We start from the raw sequence: 17,441 nt of genomic DNA on the forward strand, positions 1-17,441 counted from the left end.
AACATGTGCTTAATAGTCTTGTTGACAACTTCAACCTAACCATTGGCTTGCGGTCTTGCTATTGAGGCAAATTTTTTACGAATCCCTAGCTCGTCACAAAACTGATTGAATTCCTCATTGTCGAACTCTTTCCCATTATCAAAGATGAGTGTATGAGGAATCTCATAGCGACACACTATATTCTTAAAGACGAAGTCTTTTTGCTTTTTTGTAGTGATCGCGGCCAAAGGCTTTGCTTCAACCTACTTAGTGAAATAATCCATTGCGACCACTGCGTACTTAACGCCCACTTTACGGTTGGCATGGGCCCAATGAGATCAATTCCCCACATAGAGAATGGCCAAGGACTAGTTATTGTCGTTAGTTGGTAGAAAGGAGCTCACGGGATGTTCGTGAACCTCTGGCACTTGTCACACTTCTTCGCGAAGTTGAAAGTATCCTCATGAAGTAGGGGCCAATAATATCCCTGATGGACAATCTTATTGGCGAGAGATCGTGCAGTAGTATGATTACTGCGGATTCCTTCATTTATCTCTCTCATAATGTAGTCTGCTTCATCGTTAGTTACGCATCAAAGGAGGGGAGTGCTAAACCCTCGCTTATACAACTGATCCCCGATAAGTGTGTAACGAGCAGTTCTAGTTCGCAGGAGTCTCGCCTCAGTCTAACCATTGGGTAGAGTCCCATCTTGGAGATACTGAACGATCGGAGTAATCTAGAAAGTAGATTCGGTTGTAGCTACGATCTGTTCAGGTGAGCTGATACTGGGAACCTCAATGTACCGAACTGGAATACTATACTGGGAACCTCAATGTACCGAACTGGAATACTATCCGAAGCATCAAAATCTAGTGATGAGGCTATTTTTTCCAAAATATCTGTGACAGAGTTATTATCTCTTGGGATTTTCTTGATCGTATAATACTTGAAAGGTGCGAGTGTGACCTTGACTTTCTTCAGATAGCTGATCATGTTTTCTTCTTTGACTTGATATTCTCTCAAAATCTTATTGCCAACCAGTTGGGAGTCACTATTGATGTCGATTGCGTCCGACCCTATATCTCTTGCTAGTCGCATGCCAGCAAGCAGTGCTTCATATTTAGCCTTATTATTCGTAGCTTTGAACCCAAACTTGAGGATTCCATGAATACGGGTCCCTTTGGGACTGAGGAGTAGAAGGCCAGCTCCTACTCTTCTTCTATTCGAAGACCCATTAACATAGAGGTTCCAGGTTGATAAGTTCCGAACAATTTCTTAGACAACCCCGCTGGCTAATTGTTTGGGTTCTCGTTCTAGCTAGTAAGAGAACTCCGAAATAAAATCAGCAACAACCTACCCTTTGACTTCTGTTTTCAGTCTATAATGCAGATCAAACTAACTTAGTTCCATAGCCCACTTGAGCAACTTACCTGAAGTCTCTGGCTTCTAAAGAACTTGTTTGAAAGGGTAGTTGTTCAAAACATGGATGGTGTGAGCATGGAAATAAGGTCGCAACTTTCTAGAAGCGATCAACAAGGTATAGGTCAATCGTTCCATCTCCGAATACCACATTTCGACATCCAGTAGTCGCTTGCTCTTATAATATACCGACACTGAACTCTGCTTTCTTCTTGAATGAGAGATGCGCTGACTGCATACTAAGAGACGAACATGTAGAGAAATAAGATTTCCTTGGGAAGAGGCTTGGACAGAAGAGGTGGCTTTTCTAGATGCTCTTGTATAATCTAGAAGGTCTGTTCATATTTCGAAGTCTATTCAAACTTCTTGTTGGCCCTTAGTATATCGAAGAATGACAAGCAACGATCTGTTGCTCTTGATATGGAGCGACTGAGAGTCGCTATTCTCCCATTCAAGCTCTGAACTTGTTTTCAATTTGCGAGACTTTTCATATCTAGAAGAGCTTAGATCTTTCGGGGTTGATTTCAATTCCCCGATGGTTAACCATATACCCTAGGAATTTTCCTTAGGATACTCCAAATGAACATTTGAGAGGATTAAGTTTCATTCTATATCTTTAGAGTACGTCGAACATCTTTGCAAGATTGGCTATGCGATCTAAAGCGACACGCAACTTAACAAGCATGTCATCAACATAAACTTCCATTGTTTTCCCGATCTGCTTGGAAAACATCTGATTAACCAAAAGCTGGTAAGTTGCCCCATCATTTTTTAGACCGAAGGGCATGACCTTATAGCAATACAGTCCTCAATCTGTAATGAATGAGGTATGTTCTTCATCAAGCGTGTATATCGGGATCTGATTATATCTTGAATAGACATCCATAAAGTTTAATAGTTTTTGCCTAGAGGTGGCATCGACAAGCTGATCGATTCTGGGTAAAAGGAAACTGTCATTCGGACAAGCTTTGTTAAGATCAAAGAAATCAATGCAAGTTTGCCACTTGTCGTTGGGTTTCTTCACCAAAATGTGATTGGTGACCCAACTCGAGTAATGAGCCTCTCGAATGAACCCGTTGGAGGGAAGCTTATCCACCTCAACTTTTAGAGCAGCATAACGCTCTGGGTCTATGGCTCTTCTCTTTTGGCGAACTGGCTTGATTGCGCTGTCGATGTTAAGTGTATGACATATTAAATTTGGGCTGATCCCGACCATGTCAACATGAGTCCATGCAGAAACATTAGTATTCTTTTTGAGGAAGCTTATTAGGTTGGCAGCAAGCTGGGGGCTAAGATTGCTTCCGATCCTCAACACCTGAGTCAGTTCATTTTGGTCAATTGATACCTTAGATGGAGTCTCAACAGGTCCACTATAGGAATACTCCTCTTGAATACGAGGATCTATACTGTCTTCTACTGGACCCAGTTGTGGTTCAATCTTGCTGATCACTATAGCCTGCTCGGGAACGCCATTTCCCTTTGCATGCCATCTGTACTACCCTTACATAGCAGTTGTGAGATTCACTCTAGGATTCTTTGACTTCTCCACACCCTGTCAGGGTGGGAAACTTCATCTTCAAATGATAGATGGAGGTGACGGCTTTGAAGTTTCGTAGTAGAGGTCATCTCAAAATGCTATTGAAAGCGGACGGACAGTCTACTATTAAAAACTCTGTCATCTTGGTCACCTCATAGGTATCACCCAAGGTGATAGGGAATGCAATCGCTGGAATGCAATCGTTCCCTTGGGAATCAAGTGGTCCCCCGTAAAACCATAGAGAAGGATAGAGGCATGTTTCAAATCTGCCTCGTCCAGTTGCATTTCCTCAAAAGCTTATTGAAATAGAATATTCATAGTGCTACCATTATCCACCAGCATCCTGTGGATTTCGCACTGACCTATTTCAGGTGCAATAACAAGTGCATACTTATGGGAATGATGCAATCGCACTGTATCTTTCTCTGAGAAGGTAATCTCTTCCTTTCTACACACCTTAGCAGGTTACAGCGCCGTGCTCATCACACTAATAAGGTCATGATGAGCTTCCCCAGTGTACCTTTCTTGAGCACCTTAAAAATTCCCTGCGAGGTGTAGTCCTCCAAATATGATCCCAACGAGATAGAGACCTTTGCGACCATGGCACTTTTTGCCTTCATCCCCTTGATCCTTTTCTCGAACGGGAGTTAGACCATCAACATACTCATTGAAGTAAGAGCTCGACACTTGTCGGTATGTTGCCCGTTATCCCAATGATAATGGTAATATTTCTTACTGTTTCTTGCCATAAGGGGATTATTCATGGGCTCTAGCTCCCCGAGCAGACTAACTTCTTCTGACTTGTCTAGAATAGCTGACACCAATGCATTCAATGTAGTATACTGAATCTTGTCGCGATCGCAACGAGGAACCTGGGCATAAGATTTCTTGGACTTAAACCGCTGCTTCTTTCCTTTTCACCAATCGTCATTGGCCTATCTATGATCAACTCTCATACTATTCTCCCCTCGGCCTTCTCTCTTCCCCCACCCCCCCCCCCCCCCCCCCCCCCCCCCCCCCCCCCCCCCGATTAAGGGCACTGGTCGAAGGATCGGGGTCGTGGTGATTTAGAGCAGCCACAAAATTCTCGATAAGGGGTACTTCTTAGTAAGATTATAAAAGCGGGTGAGGGAAATGTCATCCTTAGATTGCAACTTTTTCCACAGGTCAGTTTGCAGATGAACCCTTGCAATAATGAGAGTCTGAACTGACTCTTTGGGTGTATTAGCCACCTTGTGCAGCTTCTTGTGAAACCTATAAATATAGGATTGGAGGGACTCATTTCTCTCCTGTCGTATGTTGTTCAGATAGCTCATCAGTATTGAGAATTTTCTATTAGCTTGGAAGTGTCTCAAGAATAACGAACTCATCTGCTGCTACGAGTTGATAGATCTTGGCGGGCGCGATCTAAACCAACGTTTGGCATGGGTTGTTAGAGTGGCCAAGCTGGAAACTTGGTAAAGCTCCATGAGGTCGTTAAACTCATAAAGGTGATCCTGCATATTAGAATTCTCGTCGAATGCTTGTATATCAGGCATTCTAAACCTTGACAGGAGAGGAGTAGTTAAAATTGTTGGAGAAAAGGGGGACACTTTAGTGGTTTGCCAACGCTCGTTTTGCTAATCTCTAAGCTAATCCTGAGCTCACTGTAACTCTTCAATCTGAGGAAGCGGAGCTATCTGGGGATCGCTTTCCGCAATATGGGTTCGGACAATTGCAGTTGAGAGGAAAGACTGCAGGTCGAACTCTTTCTTAATTCGGCTAGAGCCTTCGGCATGCCTTGACACACGCTGGCTGGAGCTATGTGTAGGCATTGAATGGCTAGGTAAGCTATCCCGACCTCCACAGTGGTTAGAATTGACCCGTGTATGGTGGGCATTTGCTTCGCGATGACGAAGGGAATCTCCCTGTCTTGCACTCTTCCGGGGCTGCCTATGCGATGTGGCATGGGACGCTCATGATATAGCATATCACTAAGTCGTAAAGCTATAGGTATTCTTCCTGCTTCACGACCAACATTCGCTGGTCCCTTGGAGCCCTTTAGCCCATTATCCGCCACCTACTTTCCATTGTCTTTACATGTTGTAGTGTGCGTAGCATGGGTTTTGCCTGTTTTTGTGCTTTAGCGTGACCTACATGCGTCTTTGGCAACGACACCACCTTATCAAAATCCAGCGGTATGACCTGATCCAAACGGTCTAGCCTTCGGCTGACCATTTCAAGAGTATTATTGAACCTCTCCAAGTAACTCATCATAGCTGGATCGAGCTATGAGCTTGATTTTGACATCAATGATTCGCACGTGTAAAGTGCTAAATTGGTTTAGAAATTACACATGAATGGAAAATGCAATGAAGTACATGGAAGATGATTTTTAAAGTGGTTCGGAAGCTTAAAGTGAATCCTACGTCCACTATTCTTTTTATATTTATAAGGTTACAAGAGGTCGCATAAAGCGGATAGCTAGCAGAGGTACAAGTGACTGATTATTCAGAGAGAATATCAAGTCAATCTCTTTCTCATAGGTTGTTTGTGTTTTAAGAGTAAAAGGTTACAATCAGAATGTGGGTTTCTTATCAGAATCTTGAAAATGAGAGGGGATCCCTCTATTTATAGTGGAAGGTTTCAGGGTAATGATTACAAGTCTGCAAGCAGGCATGTATAGTATAATTCCTACCGCACTTCCCATTGGCTGATTATGCGATAGATATCCTCAAATCGCATAGGGCTTGGACAGGTGGGTGACTCTTATCCACTGGTAGACAACGCCTGAGTTTGCCAAGTTGATGATAGCTATACTCTTTCTGTCTTTTGACGACGTGGCAACTCTTGGACGGCACAAAGCCTTCCTAAACTCTGATTGGCGCTGGCTGACGTAAGCTCACGTCAGCTTTGATTTTTTAGGCATAACAAATATAATTAATTAAACACAAATCACTACATAAATTTCTATGACCTTTAAAGAAAGAGAGCACCCTAAACAATTAATGTCTAGAAAAATTATTTATGATCTCATTCTCACTAGGTTTTCCACATGAAAGTATGTTGCTTTACAAGGGCTTTACTCCAATAACCTGTTCATGAGAGAATAAGCTTAAATGAGAATTAATTACTTTTCCTTTCATGCCACCAATATTATGAAAAAAATAAATAAATTAATGACAATCTCTCCTATGGTTGTTTTCAATGTTCTGAAACCCAAACCGCTTGACTTGTCCGATTGGTTGGATTGGTCAGTCAGACTGGTCGATTAGACTAGTGACGTTAGCATGTCCAATATCTTTGAAATCTAGCAAACACACCCTTACAAAATTACCCATCCATCCTTATAGGTTTGAAATCCAAAAAAATACACTCTTGCAATCTCAACAGGAAACTGTGAAGTAGCCAGGTGATGGCGATGATGATTGGTGACCAATTGGAGTTCGGGATGATGGGCTTTTGATGTGAGATGAAGGGATGCTGATGGTGGTGTCAGTTGGGGTGGTTGGCGTCATAATTTGTTGGAATCAGGAAGGAAGTTGTCAGTTTTTGCGAAACAAACAGGTGGCAACGACAATGATCAATGTCCAATCAGACTTCAAGATGATGGGGGTTTTGATGTAGAAATAAAAGTGATGCTAATGGTCGTGTTAGGTGGGGTGGTTAACATTGGAATCTGCCAAAATTAGGGAGGAAGCTGCCAAAATCGCTGATTTTTGGTAACTCGGTTTTATCATTGGGCCGGTTGGATTGGGGGTTCGCTACTGTTGTGCTGATCCAATCGCGGATCAAAGTGGGTTAGCTGCTACAATTGGTTTTCTAGTGTGACCTGCCCAGCTAAGCTCCTGGTTCTCGATTCGATCGGTAGAACCAGTTAGATTGGGTCGAGTTTCAAAATACTGGTTTTTTTTAGAGAAATACGTACTTTAAAAGAAATTTGAATATTAAAAAGTTTTTGATGAACCTGCTTAATTTGTGAGAGAAAATTAATCAAAGAAACTTAAACGCATCAAGAATATAATAAATGTACAAAAAAATATTTAATCTTCTCTTGACTTGAGCTTTTACAAACTTTAAATACAAGCTTTTTATCGGTAGTTAAAGAAAAATAATTTTAATGATACATGTGCACATATCACAAAATTCTTCAAAGCTCAGGTAAGTTGATAGATAGATCCAAATTAAAAGAATATTATTTACCTTTATATTAGGATTTTTCTCCATAAGATATCGACCAGCTCCAGATATTGTTCCACCAGTTCCGATCCCTGCAACAAATATATCCACTTTCTCTCAGGTGTCCTCCCAAATTTCTGGACCGGTTGTCTCGTGGTGTATCTACATGCATTGAATTCATCATATATTTATGATAAACTCTCGTATACTATATAGTTTTATACATACGTATAAAATTTATTCTTTAATATGAACGTCTACGTCATAAAATGGGCAAAACTATACATATTTAAACAGACGTATGAAATTTATTCTTTAATTAATAAGGTGTCAACTAAAGAGTAAAATCTAATTAATAAGGTGTCAACTAAAGAGTAAAATCTGAAAAAGCTAAGTAGTCTTGCCCTCTCTAACATTATTTAATATCATAAATTATAGTATTTTTTTTTATTTTTTTGATGACCAAAGTGTCTGGGCCAGTTTACGGACACTTTAACTAATCTCCGAAATCTATTGAATATCCTACAAGTCTAATGTTCCAAGCTAAGCTATAAATATGTGGTATGAAGTCAATAAATAGAGTAAATCTTCTTTATCACCAAGCTAACCCCTTGGGGTTATTTATTTTGAATTTGTCCCCTCTTACATTAAATCCTAAGCATGTCCCTAAATATTAGCTAGCTGTTGGTCGCATTTTTGGTCTGAACCTGAGAAAATTGATGTAAATGTATACAATATGAGATGGTACACAAATTAATTAACCTTAGGATTGGCAGTATTTGCTGATTGATTAAGCAAGTGTGCATTGGGAATTGTTTTCGAAATCTCCTCAGCTTTCATTCTTGACCCCAATATTGATTTTGTAGGATCAGTCAATACAAGTTCAGCTCTAAATGCTTTCAGAATAGCCCTTCTTTCCGTGCTCATTGAAGCTGGCATTGCCAGGATAAGCCTGTATCCTTTTAAAGTTGCAATGAGAGCTAGGCCAATGCCTGTGTTTCCACTAGTGCCTTCCACAAGAATGGTCTAAAAGAAGATTAAAATAATAATAATAAGTAGATTTTTAAACAACAGATCAAAAGGCCTCTTTCTAGTGCTACCGTAACTTGTATACCTTTCCAGGAGTTATAAGCCCTCTTCGCTCTGCGTCGGTGATCATACTATAAGCTATCCTGATCAATTCAAGCTCAGAAAAGGTTTAGAGATTGCCAAGAGATTGTAAGATAGAACTTGGGATGCCAATTTACATAAACAAATGAAGAACATGCATGGTTCTTTTGAACAAACAGACGCCGGAAGTCAACTGCGTTGGCAGTCCATATATATTCGCCATTTTTTGAAGTTACGATGCAATTTGTATTGTAACTTAGTTTCTTAATGCCGCGCAACTCTCGCAGTGGACTGAATGGCCTGTTTAATCCATGCGTCGGGAGAACTTTTCTATTGCGGATGCCAAATATATGAGTAGAACTTTATGCAAGAGCCTTACAACTTTAGCATGAGAGTTTAACACTGTACAAACCCTAGTTTCTTAAATCATTAGACTTGCAATATTATTATCTTGCATACCTGTCCTTGACACTATGACATGGCTCCATGTTCTCAAGCTTGGCTGCAATTTTCGCAACACATCCCTTCACAATATTATTCAGGTACACCATTGGTGTCTTTCCAGTAAGCTGTGTCACAAAGCAACCAACACGAAAAGATCAATAATCATAGATGGTATGTTTCAGAATTGATTAAGAAAAAAAATATATATATAATCTTAAAATGAGTTTAATTGAACATATAAGGAGAAATTAAGGCGACGTAGCTTTAAGTTCAAGTTGTTATTGGTATGTCAATCAATTTGTGTCTTAAAGACAAACAACTTTTCTCGGATCACCCATCGTAGATTTAAATACAGTAATAAAATATCCAACAAATGACTAGAGATTTAGTTTATAAGGTTTGAAGTCCTCTTAACTAAGTAGACATGTTTTGAATGAAAAATACTTACGTAAAACCCAAAGCAAAATTCGTGTATGCTTGAACTCACAGCAACCAATATTTACTTCGTTGTAATTTCTAATTATAAACCTCACTTGAGTAAAATCTTCGGCAATTTCAGGAACCAAACCACCAAAATGTTCCTGCGTGGAACCCATCCGACACTCCACAACTGTTCTAGCTTGCCTTATTAACCAAATTCCCTGGTCTTCAATTTGTTTCCTGGAACATATTTATATAAAATTTGCACGTCATAATTTCATAATAATCCAAAATCTATTACTTTTTTAATAATTTAATTCATATTTGTTAATATTTTTCTCAAACTTATGTTACGGTGACACATTTTGCCAAGTGACATTTTCTCTTTGTTGTTTGCCCATCAAGTTTATTTTGATTCATGATATTCTTGTGTGACCTACCTTTACATGTGTCATAATTTTCTTATGTAGTCCTAAAAGATTGTAAGGCTTTGTTTGTGGTCTCGCAAGAAAGAGAAAAAATATATTTGTGGTCCAACAAATAGTTGGAATTCTTTTTGTCCTCCACGTGTTCAACTATCAGGCTTATGCCTTTTACATTTTCATTTCATGTGTGTTCACGGTGGATGTGTGCTTGCATACTTATGTCAGACATATGCATGCCGTATTTCATTTCGCATTTTACTTCGTGTGTGTACACACCTTTCTATTGTGCTAACATCGCATGTCTGACTCATTTTTTCATAAGTTGCGTTTTTATCTTTATCAGTTGAGGTATTTTCTTTGTATCTTTTGTGTTGTCATGAGGACAACTTATAGGTGTCCCAATACCCTTTAGTGGTCTAGGGAAAATCAGTCTTTTCTTCTTTTTGGTTGTGGTCCCAAAAGATAGATGAAATCTTTTTCATTTTTGGACCAATATATGTCAGCCATTATTTGCTGACTTGGCAAGAATTGGGGAGCACGAAATCGGTCTATATCTTTTTCATCCTTGCTCATTTGTGAACTAACCTTTATGTTTGTTTTTGCCTTGTGCTTTGAAACTTTCAGAGAGTTTTTTCCTTAAAGGTTCCCCATATGTTATTGTGCTAAACACTTACCATCCTTCATCTTTGTTGAGATGAAAGAAAGTTTATCTTCTTCCTTGTTTGTTTTTCTTTTTGAACCTGAATATCTATTTCGTTGGTGCTCTGAACTTTTCAGAGAGTTGTTCTTGGTTAGGTTCTTTTATATGGGTTGGTGCTAGAAACTTTCTTGTTTATCTTACTTGTTGCATGGCGGTTGTAACGTGGTTCCTTTGCTGATGCTGGTGTGTGGCGTCGGTGCTTGAAGCTTGGTGGTGTACAAGCTATTCTTGGGTGTGTTTCTAGCGAGAGGAAGCTCCAAGGAGTTGCTACATGTTAAGGATTCATAGTGTGGTGCTAAGTGTAAAGTTGAACAGTGAGTTGTTGTAACTTAGATCAGCTTTGAACTATGTCTTGTAATATGTTTTTAACTTAGTGGATTGCTTCGATCTGGATAAGGTCTCATGGATGTAGGCTAAAAGTAGATTTAGCCAAACCATGTAAATGACTGTGTTCTTTACTTTTCACACTTGTGTTTGATATGGTTAAAAATTGAAAATCTCTTAAACAACTTGGTAATATTTTTGCTGCACTTTAAAATGGGTAATTTAATACCAAAGTGTATTAGTCAATCCCCAACAATATTTACATTTCATCGGCACACCTAATCATATATTCATATTATAGTATATTTTCATAATTTCATCACAGAATTAATAAAGTAATGCTTAGTTGAATAAAAAAATATAATAAAAGAATTTTTTTTATGGTAATTAAAAAAAAAAAGAGTTTTAAAAATTTTAATTATTTGCTTTAATGAAAAATAAAAAATTTTGGTCTTTGGGAATTCATATACCACCCCGAGCTGTTCGCGAATAGCTTGATGTTCGTTCAATAACTGTTCGATTCGACTCGATAACAAATTGTTCGTGAACAGTTCGATGTTCGTTTGATAATATGTTAGATTCAAGTTCGAACATAAGATGTTCGTTCGATTATGTTCGTGAACATACAACGTTCAACTGATCCATCCATTCACGAACAATCTGTTCGATTATTTGTTCGTTCATGTTCGAAAAACATGGTATATATTATTATAAACATTTATATTTTTTTCATTTTTTTTAATATTATGTTTGGTTTAGTTTGGATGAATTTTGATTAATGGTAATCAATAATAAAATATTATAATGCTTTAGTTTTTCCTGTATATACAATATGTTTGGATTTTCTTTTTTCAAATGTCATCAATAATTAAATATATAAGTATATAACATTTTAATTAAAAAATAATAAATTATTATGATACATAGCACGACAAATTTAATAACATAATAACTTTATATTTTTTTAAATGTAATCAATAATTAAATATTATGAGATATCATTTCAATTAATAAATAATAAATATAGTGTGGTAAATTGATGAACATAACATATTGTATAATAAAGTGATATATAGCATGACCAATTTAATAACAAAATATATACGTAGACAATAATAATAATATATATAATAAGAAATTTTCTTTGTAATTATCTGAACTTTGGAGGAGGAGTTGTAGTGATATGAAATTGCCAACTCATTATCCAGGCAAGTAAGAAATTATTAGAAAATGCAAGTAAATGATCTTCACTGTTGTTGAAATTTTTGGCAAATAATTGATATCCTTCCCAAACCGAAGGTGGGAGGATTTGTTCATTTAAACCGAAAAAATTAAACCATTGTTGAAACCATTTTGGAAAAGTTTTTGGACAAGTTTTGTCAAAGATAAAAAACCAAGAGTATGTTGTATGTGTTAGACAGAAAGCATGAAACCAGGCTTTTTGATAATCTTTATAAGAGAATTCTTGGGGAATAAAGTTTTGAGAAAATGGACTTTTTTTATAAATTCCAATGCACCAATCTTGAGGTCTCAAGACCCTTTTGATTTTGCATTTTGAAAAAGCAATTCTATTTGGATTATTTCTACTTGGATTATGGTAATTTCTACTAAATCAGTATCAACTAAAATAAATTCATAAAATGTTCTTGTTTTTAATAAATCATCAGGAATAAAATAAAAATTTGGACAAAATTTTTTTGATAAGGTTTCTTGCATAGTTTGTCCCCAATATTCGGGTTCAACAATGTAAATTGATTGAGTTATATCTTTCTCAATGTATTGAAAAGTGGGATTAATGTTGGTAGGTTTTGACGGAGAAGGTGAATAAGATGGTGGTATTGTAAGGGCTTGTTGATAATTTTTTGGTGGTTGGTGATCTTTTGGGGGTGATGAAGAAACAGATTCTTCTTTCTGAGAAAGTGAACGGTTTGGTTGAGTGATAATGGTTTTCGTTTATGGGTTTGAAGATTTTGATTGTGAAGGTTTTGTTTGTGGGGTAATAGGTTGTTGAGGTGGTAGCATCACATACGATGTTTTGATTTTGGATTGTTTTTGGGTTTGATGGGAGTGCCCATCTTTTCCTCACTTTCTCTCAAAAACTCTATGTCCTGAAAGTTGTTGTTATAAGAGAGACTATTAGAAAAACTTTTTGACTTTGCATTTTATTGAAAACGTAATTTTGAAACTTTTGAAGTCTTAATGCAAAAAGTGGAAAAAGTTTTGTAATGCAAGCATCCCATTTTGTGGTAATCGAGTATTCTTTTGTAGGGATAATTTCTAGACTTTCTACTTTAGTAATAGTATTTATCTTAATATTGAAACCTTTTTAAATTACTAATATCTTTTATTAATGGTGGATTTACGAATTCAAGCATTACATCTGTCCTAAAATATTGGTTATAATTCCTTTATTGGTTACATTAAAAGGGTAAATTTGAGTAATAAAGGGGGTTACTAATATCACATCTTGATCTAAATCTTTTGCAGAAAAAAAGGTACTTTTAATACAAAATTTTGTATACATACATGTGCATTAAATAATTTATAATTAATGTTTAATTGTTGACATATAGCTCCATATAATTTTCTTTTGTTTTTTCATAATATTTTGTGGAATTAACCTTCTCTTATGCAATTTTGATCTGCTCCTGTACTACTAAAGCTTGTGTAATAAGATCTAACTCTTGATTAATATTGATCCTAATGTAAATATGCCATTTTTGAAATTGAATTCGAGAGATTTCATTAATAAATGTTTCTTCAGTCTTTCTATGATTTTAATTCTGATTTTGAGGTTGTGTTATCCTATAATTTCTTTGGAGGCTTTTAAACATATAAGTCTGTCTTGCTGTCAAATATTATCATTTTGTAATTCTTTAATTTGATTTTTCAGAATATTGATTTCTTCTTGTAGATCACTTAGAGTTACTTGTGTGGGTTTGTCAAATCTTTTTAATATGTCTTTTAAATTGTAAGAATCTACATCTTTTTGTTTTCCTTCAGATAAAATTAATTCTTTAAGTTTTAATAAATATTCTCTTTTAATATCTTCATCCTGAATTTTGTCAATAATATCTAATAAAAATTCTTTTGATTTGGTGATAACATTTATTGACTTAGGTTTAGATTTTGATATCATATTTATTGATTTCATTGCACAGTAGTAGGGCCCCATGCAATCACAATCATCAGAGTCTTGTGAAGACTCACTCATTGATTCATAAGTATTTTCTTGAATTTGATATATCATATCTTCATTATCTGTTTTGTAACTAGATTTTTCTTTATATTTTGTTTGAATAATTTTTAATAATTGTTGTTTTAATTCTGAATCTATTTCTAATTTTTTAATTTGATTTGTCATAGGGCACTTTGTTGCATAATGACCTTGTTGTTTACATTTCCAACATGTGATAGGTTTTTTTGGATATTTTCTTGTTAGAAGATCTTTTCTTTTATAAGGTTTATTATAAGATTTTTGTTCGTATTTATAATCTCTTTTGTAATAAGGTTTTCTATAATGTTTTTGTTTTTTGTACTTAATAGAGGGAGATAATATTTTTTCATAACCATATTGACTACAAAATCCACTTAATTCTATTTTCTTATGTTTTAATTCATTTTTTAATTTAGCTTTTAATTTTAAATCAGTGCAAATTATTAAAGCTTCGTTATGAATAAAACTAATTAAATCTCCATATGTTAAGTCTTCGTAAGGTATATTTCCATCATATTTTTTGTATAATGCATTCTTGACAGTTTGACTAAATAATCTAGGTAGACAATCTAGGAACCTTTCTTTCCAATAGGATTTCCTACAGTCTGTTCTTGTGAATACTTTTTGTAAAAACATATCCTTATACCATCTAAAATCTGCCATGGTTGGACACCTTAAGTTTGATAATATTTCTTGTGATTTTTTCTTAAAGCTTGTTGGGTCTCCTACAAAATTTTTGGTTATTGCATAAATTAATGTAGCTACAACGTCTCCTTCTTCTTGATCATATTCTACTTGACTAGTACCTTCTACTTTGACTTTCCTAGTCTTTTTTGTTGCATGTAATATGTGATGCTTATGTGATTCTGGTAAATCATTATCCCACCAATTTTTTAACATTCTCGTAGTGAGACTAATATTTTTGCTATTTGATGATCAGTGTTGTCATGTGATTTATGAGCTAATACTGCCGTAGTCATTTCTTGTAAAATATTTAATATTTGGTGTTCAGCTAATCCGTCTATATTCCATTCATCTATTCCTATTCCAGTATAGGAAGATCTTGCCATTTGTGTTACATCTTCAAATTGCATATCTGGTAAGGGAGGTCTTGGGTAATAGTTTCGGATTTTTGGATATTTTATATTATTTCTCATTTTATTAATAGTTAAGTTTTGAAATTTTTTGTTTAATTCTTCTATTGGGTCGGATTCTATAAGAACATTAGTGTTTGATTTTGAGGATGATAATTCATTAAGTTTTTTACTAATATTTTCTAAAATAGTATTGTGATTATTGAATTTAATGATTTCTTCTTTTGGAATGTCATAGGGTTCAAAAAATGGTTTAGCATATTTTTGTGAATAAAGGGGTGTTGAAGTAGATATTAAAGTTGATGTTGAATTTGCTAAAGGTGTTGAATTTTCAACTATCTCCTTGCCAGGGGCTTTTGAATTTTTTGTAATTATGTGTGTAGTATTATCTTCTATCCTATTCATTTGTTGACTCATAGTGTGGAGAATTTGATTAGAGTAATTGTTTTGATGTTGAATATTTTTGATGTCTTGTAAAGTTTGTGGTTTTTTATCATCATCTATTCTATTAATTTTTTTAAATGGTGATGCTATTATTTCTGCTTGTTGATGTTCTATTTTAATTTCTTCTAAAGGTGGATGTACAGATGTAATAGTCTTATTGGTTGATGTTTACCAATTTTTTGTTGCATTAGTAGTTACAAAAATAGTTTTCTTTTCACTTAAATTTTGATAACGTTTTCTATTTTCTAACCAATTAAAGAAATATATATTTTGTTTTAATTTTTCTTGTGTATTATACCATTCAAATCTAAGGGCATTTTGTTCTTCTGGATTAAATTTTGTAAAGAAAATTTTTCTTTTTTCTTTATTATAGTTTTGTAGGAATTCTTGTTTTAGTAATTCTTTGTTAATTTCAAAAGGTTTTGTTATTGTGTTGATTTGATTATAATTTCCTAATACGTCTGATTGTGTTGGTGAACTAGGTGGACTTGATGTGTTTTCATATGCAGGTTTTGGTACAGGAGGGGAATAATTTACTCCTACTAATTTACTTGTTGAAGGTACTGGTGAAGGCCTAGATGTAATAATTTCTTCAATTCTAGGGCTCTGATCTTTGTTAGTAATGATAGGTTGATTTTGTTCTAAGGGAGTTTCTCTAAATTTTAATCTTATTGTACCATCTGTTCTTGTATTATTTGTTGTATCTCAGATTCATTTTGATCATGTAAAGGTTTTGGACGGCATGATTTTTCTAATTTCCAATCTGTTTATTTAATAATTTCATCCCAAGCTAATATTTTTGGTGTAAAAGTTTTATGTTTTGTTTTATCTGCTTCCATAATAACTGTATGTCTTGGTGAGGACATCCTAATGGCTCTTAGACTAATTGTTGTATTCATAACTTTGTAATAGATCTTATATATTAATGCTACTGGTTGGGCTTTATCTTGATAAGTAAGATTAGAAGCTTTTAAATTAATAGTTAATGCAGACAGTATTGTTGGATCATGTAATCCTACTATAAAGTTTGGATAACAATCAAAATATACTGGACCACTTTCTAAATTAGAATTTAATACTGCTAATAAAGAATTATTGAAGTTTAAGTTTCTTGCATCTCTTAACATTACTAATATTGGAATGTTTTGTCCTAGTCTAAATAATGGTTTTACTGCTACTTGTACTAATCCTATGTGTAAAAATTTATAATTGTTTTGTCTATGTTTGAGGATTGCTTTTCAGAAAGAAGTTGAATTTCTTCAACCCTTTCTTCGGTTATCATTATTGTGTCTTTTGTAGTTTTAATAGAGTAATCGGACATAAATTCAAAACTACCTATTTGATATATGGTGTCTTTTTTAACTGGTGGTATGTTCTAGTTATGTAAGTGTTGATCGATTTTTGCCATATTAATTTCTTGAGTGTTAATAGACTTCATTAATTCTTGACTATTGTTTGTATTTTATTGTTGATTATTAATTCTAATAGAGTTACTGCTACTATCATCTCACTTACTGCTACTTCCTAATCTCCTTAAGAAATTAGACATTTCTAAAATAATTCTAACCTAAAAGTTCCAGTTTTTCTCCTAGATCACGGGACCACCAAGGTACGGGACCACCTAACACGGTTGACCAATGGTTAACAAGCTGACCAAGCGCAGCCTAGAATCAATTCTAGAGTTCTTCTAGATTAAAACCTTCTAGATTTATCTAACCCTTAAATTAATCAAGAAATGAACAGTCCACGGATGAATAGTAATCTACAGTAAACTGCTACAGTGTATGAATAGTAACAGCGAACAGTATTGTGAACAGTGTTTTTGACACAGTAATTTGCTACAGTAACTACGTTTTATGGGTGTTGTTTTGTGTCGTTTGCAATTTCTAATCACTACTCTATTGACTCTACTTGGCTCTGATACCATATATAGCAGATCTTTAAAAAAACCAGTAATTGAAAGAAAACAATATAATGAATGAATTAAAGCAAAGTAAATTGATGAAGTCAAGTCAAGTAAAGAAATATTGTAAATTGATTGAATAAACAAAGTCAAATAATATAATGAATGCAATGAAGAAAAACTTACAATTTTATTGCTTTGATAATTTGTACACGGAGTTTTTGCTCTCAAAGTTTTGTCTGAAACTTAACTCTCAAACTTCTGCCG

The 17,441-nt window shown here is 35.0% G+C and overlaps 1 protein-coding gene across 1 annotated transcript; it reads right to left on the bottom strand.

The window, feature by feature from the left end:
* Positions 1–7,210: 7,210 nt before the first annotated feature.
* LOC116141028 (cysteine synthase, chloroplastic/chromoplastic-like) lies at positions 7,211–8,754 on the bottom strand. The gene is made up of 4 exons (XM_031426590.1): positions 8,663–8,754; positions 8,208–8,265; positions 7,856–8,119; positions 7,211–7,255 (listed from the first exon to the last, which is right to left on the bottom strand). Exons 1-4 carry the CDS (start codon positions 8,752–8,754, stop codon positions 7,211–7,213), a joined length of 459 nt encoding a protein of 152 aa, XP_031282450.1.
* Positions 8,755–17,441: the final 8,687 nt, after the last annotated feature.

The sequence above is a fragment of the Pistacia vera genome, unplaced genomic scaffold, assembly GCF_008641045.1.
Source record: "Pistacia vera cultivar Batoury unplaced genomic scaffold, PisVer_v2 Contig39, whole genome shotgun sequence".
Classification (NCBI taxonomy): Eukaryota; Viridiplantae; Streptophyta; class Magnoliopsida; order Sapindales; family Anacardiaceae; genus Pistacia; species Pistacia vera.

Excerpts from the sequence above, each read along its gene's own strand:
- LOC116141028 (XM_031426590.1), bottom strand. The coding sequence starts at position 8,754 with ATGGTGTACCTGAATAATATTGTGAAGGGATGTGTTGCGAAAATTGCA. Across the intron at positions 8,120-8,207 it reads GGCTTATAACTCCTGGAAAG|ACCATTCTTGTGGAAGGCAC; the intron begins GTATACAAGTTA and ends ATCTTCTTTTAG. Across the intron at positions 7,256-7,855 it reads CAAATACTGCCAATCCTAAG|ATACACCACGAGACAACCGG; the intron begins GTTAATTAATTT and ends CAATGCATGTAG.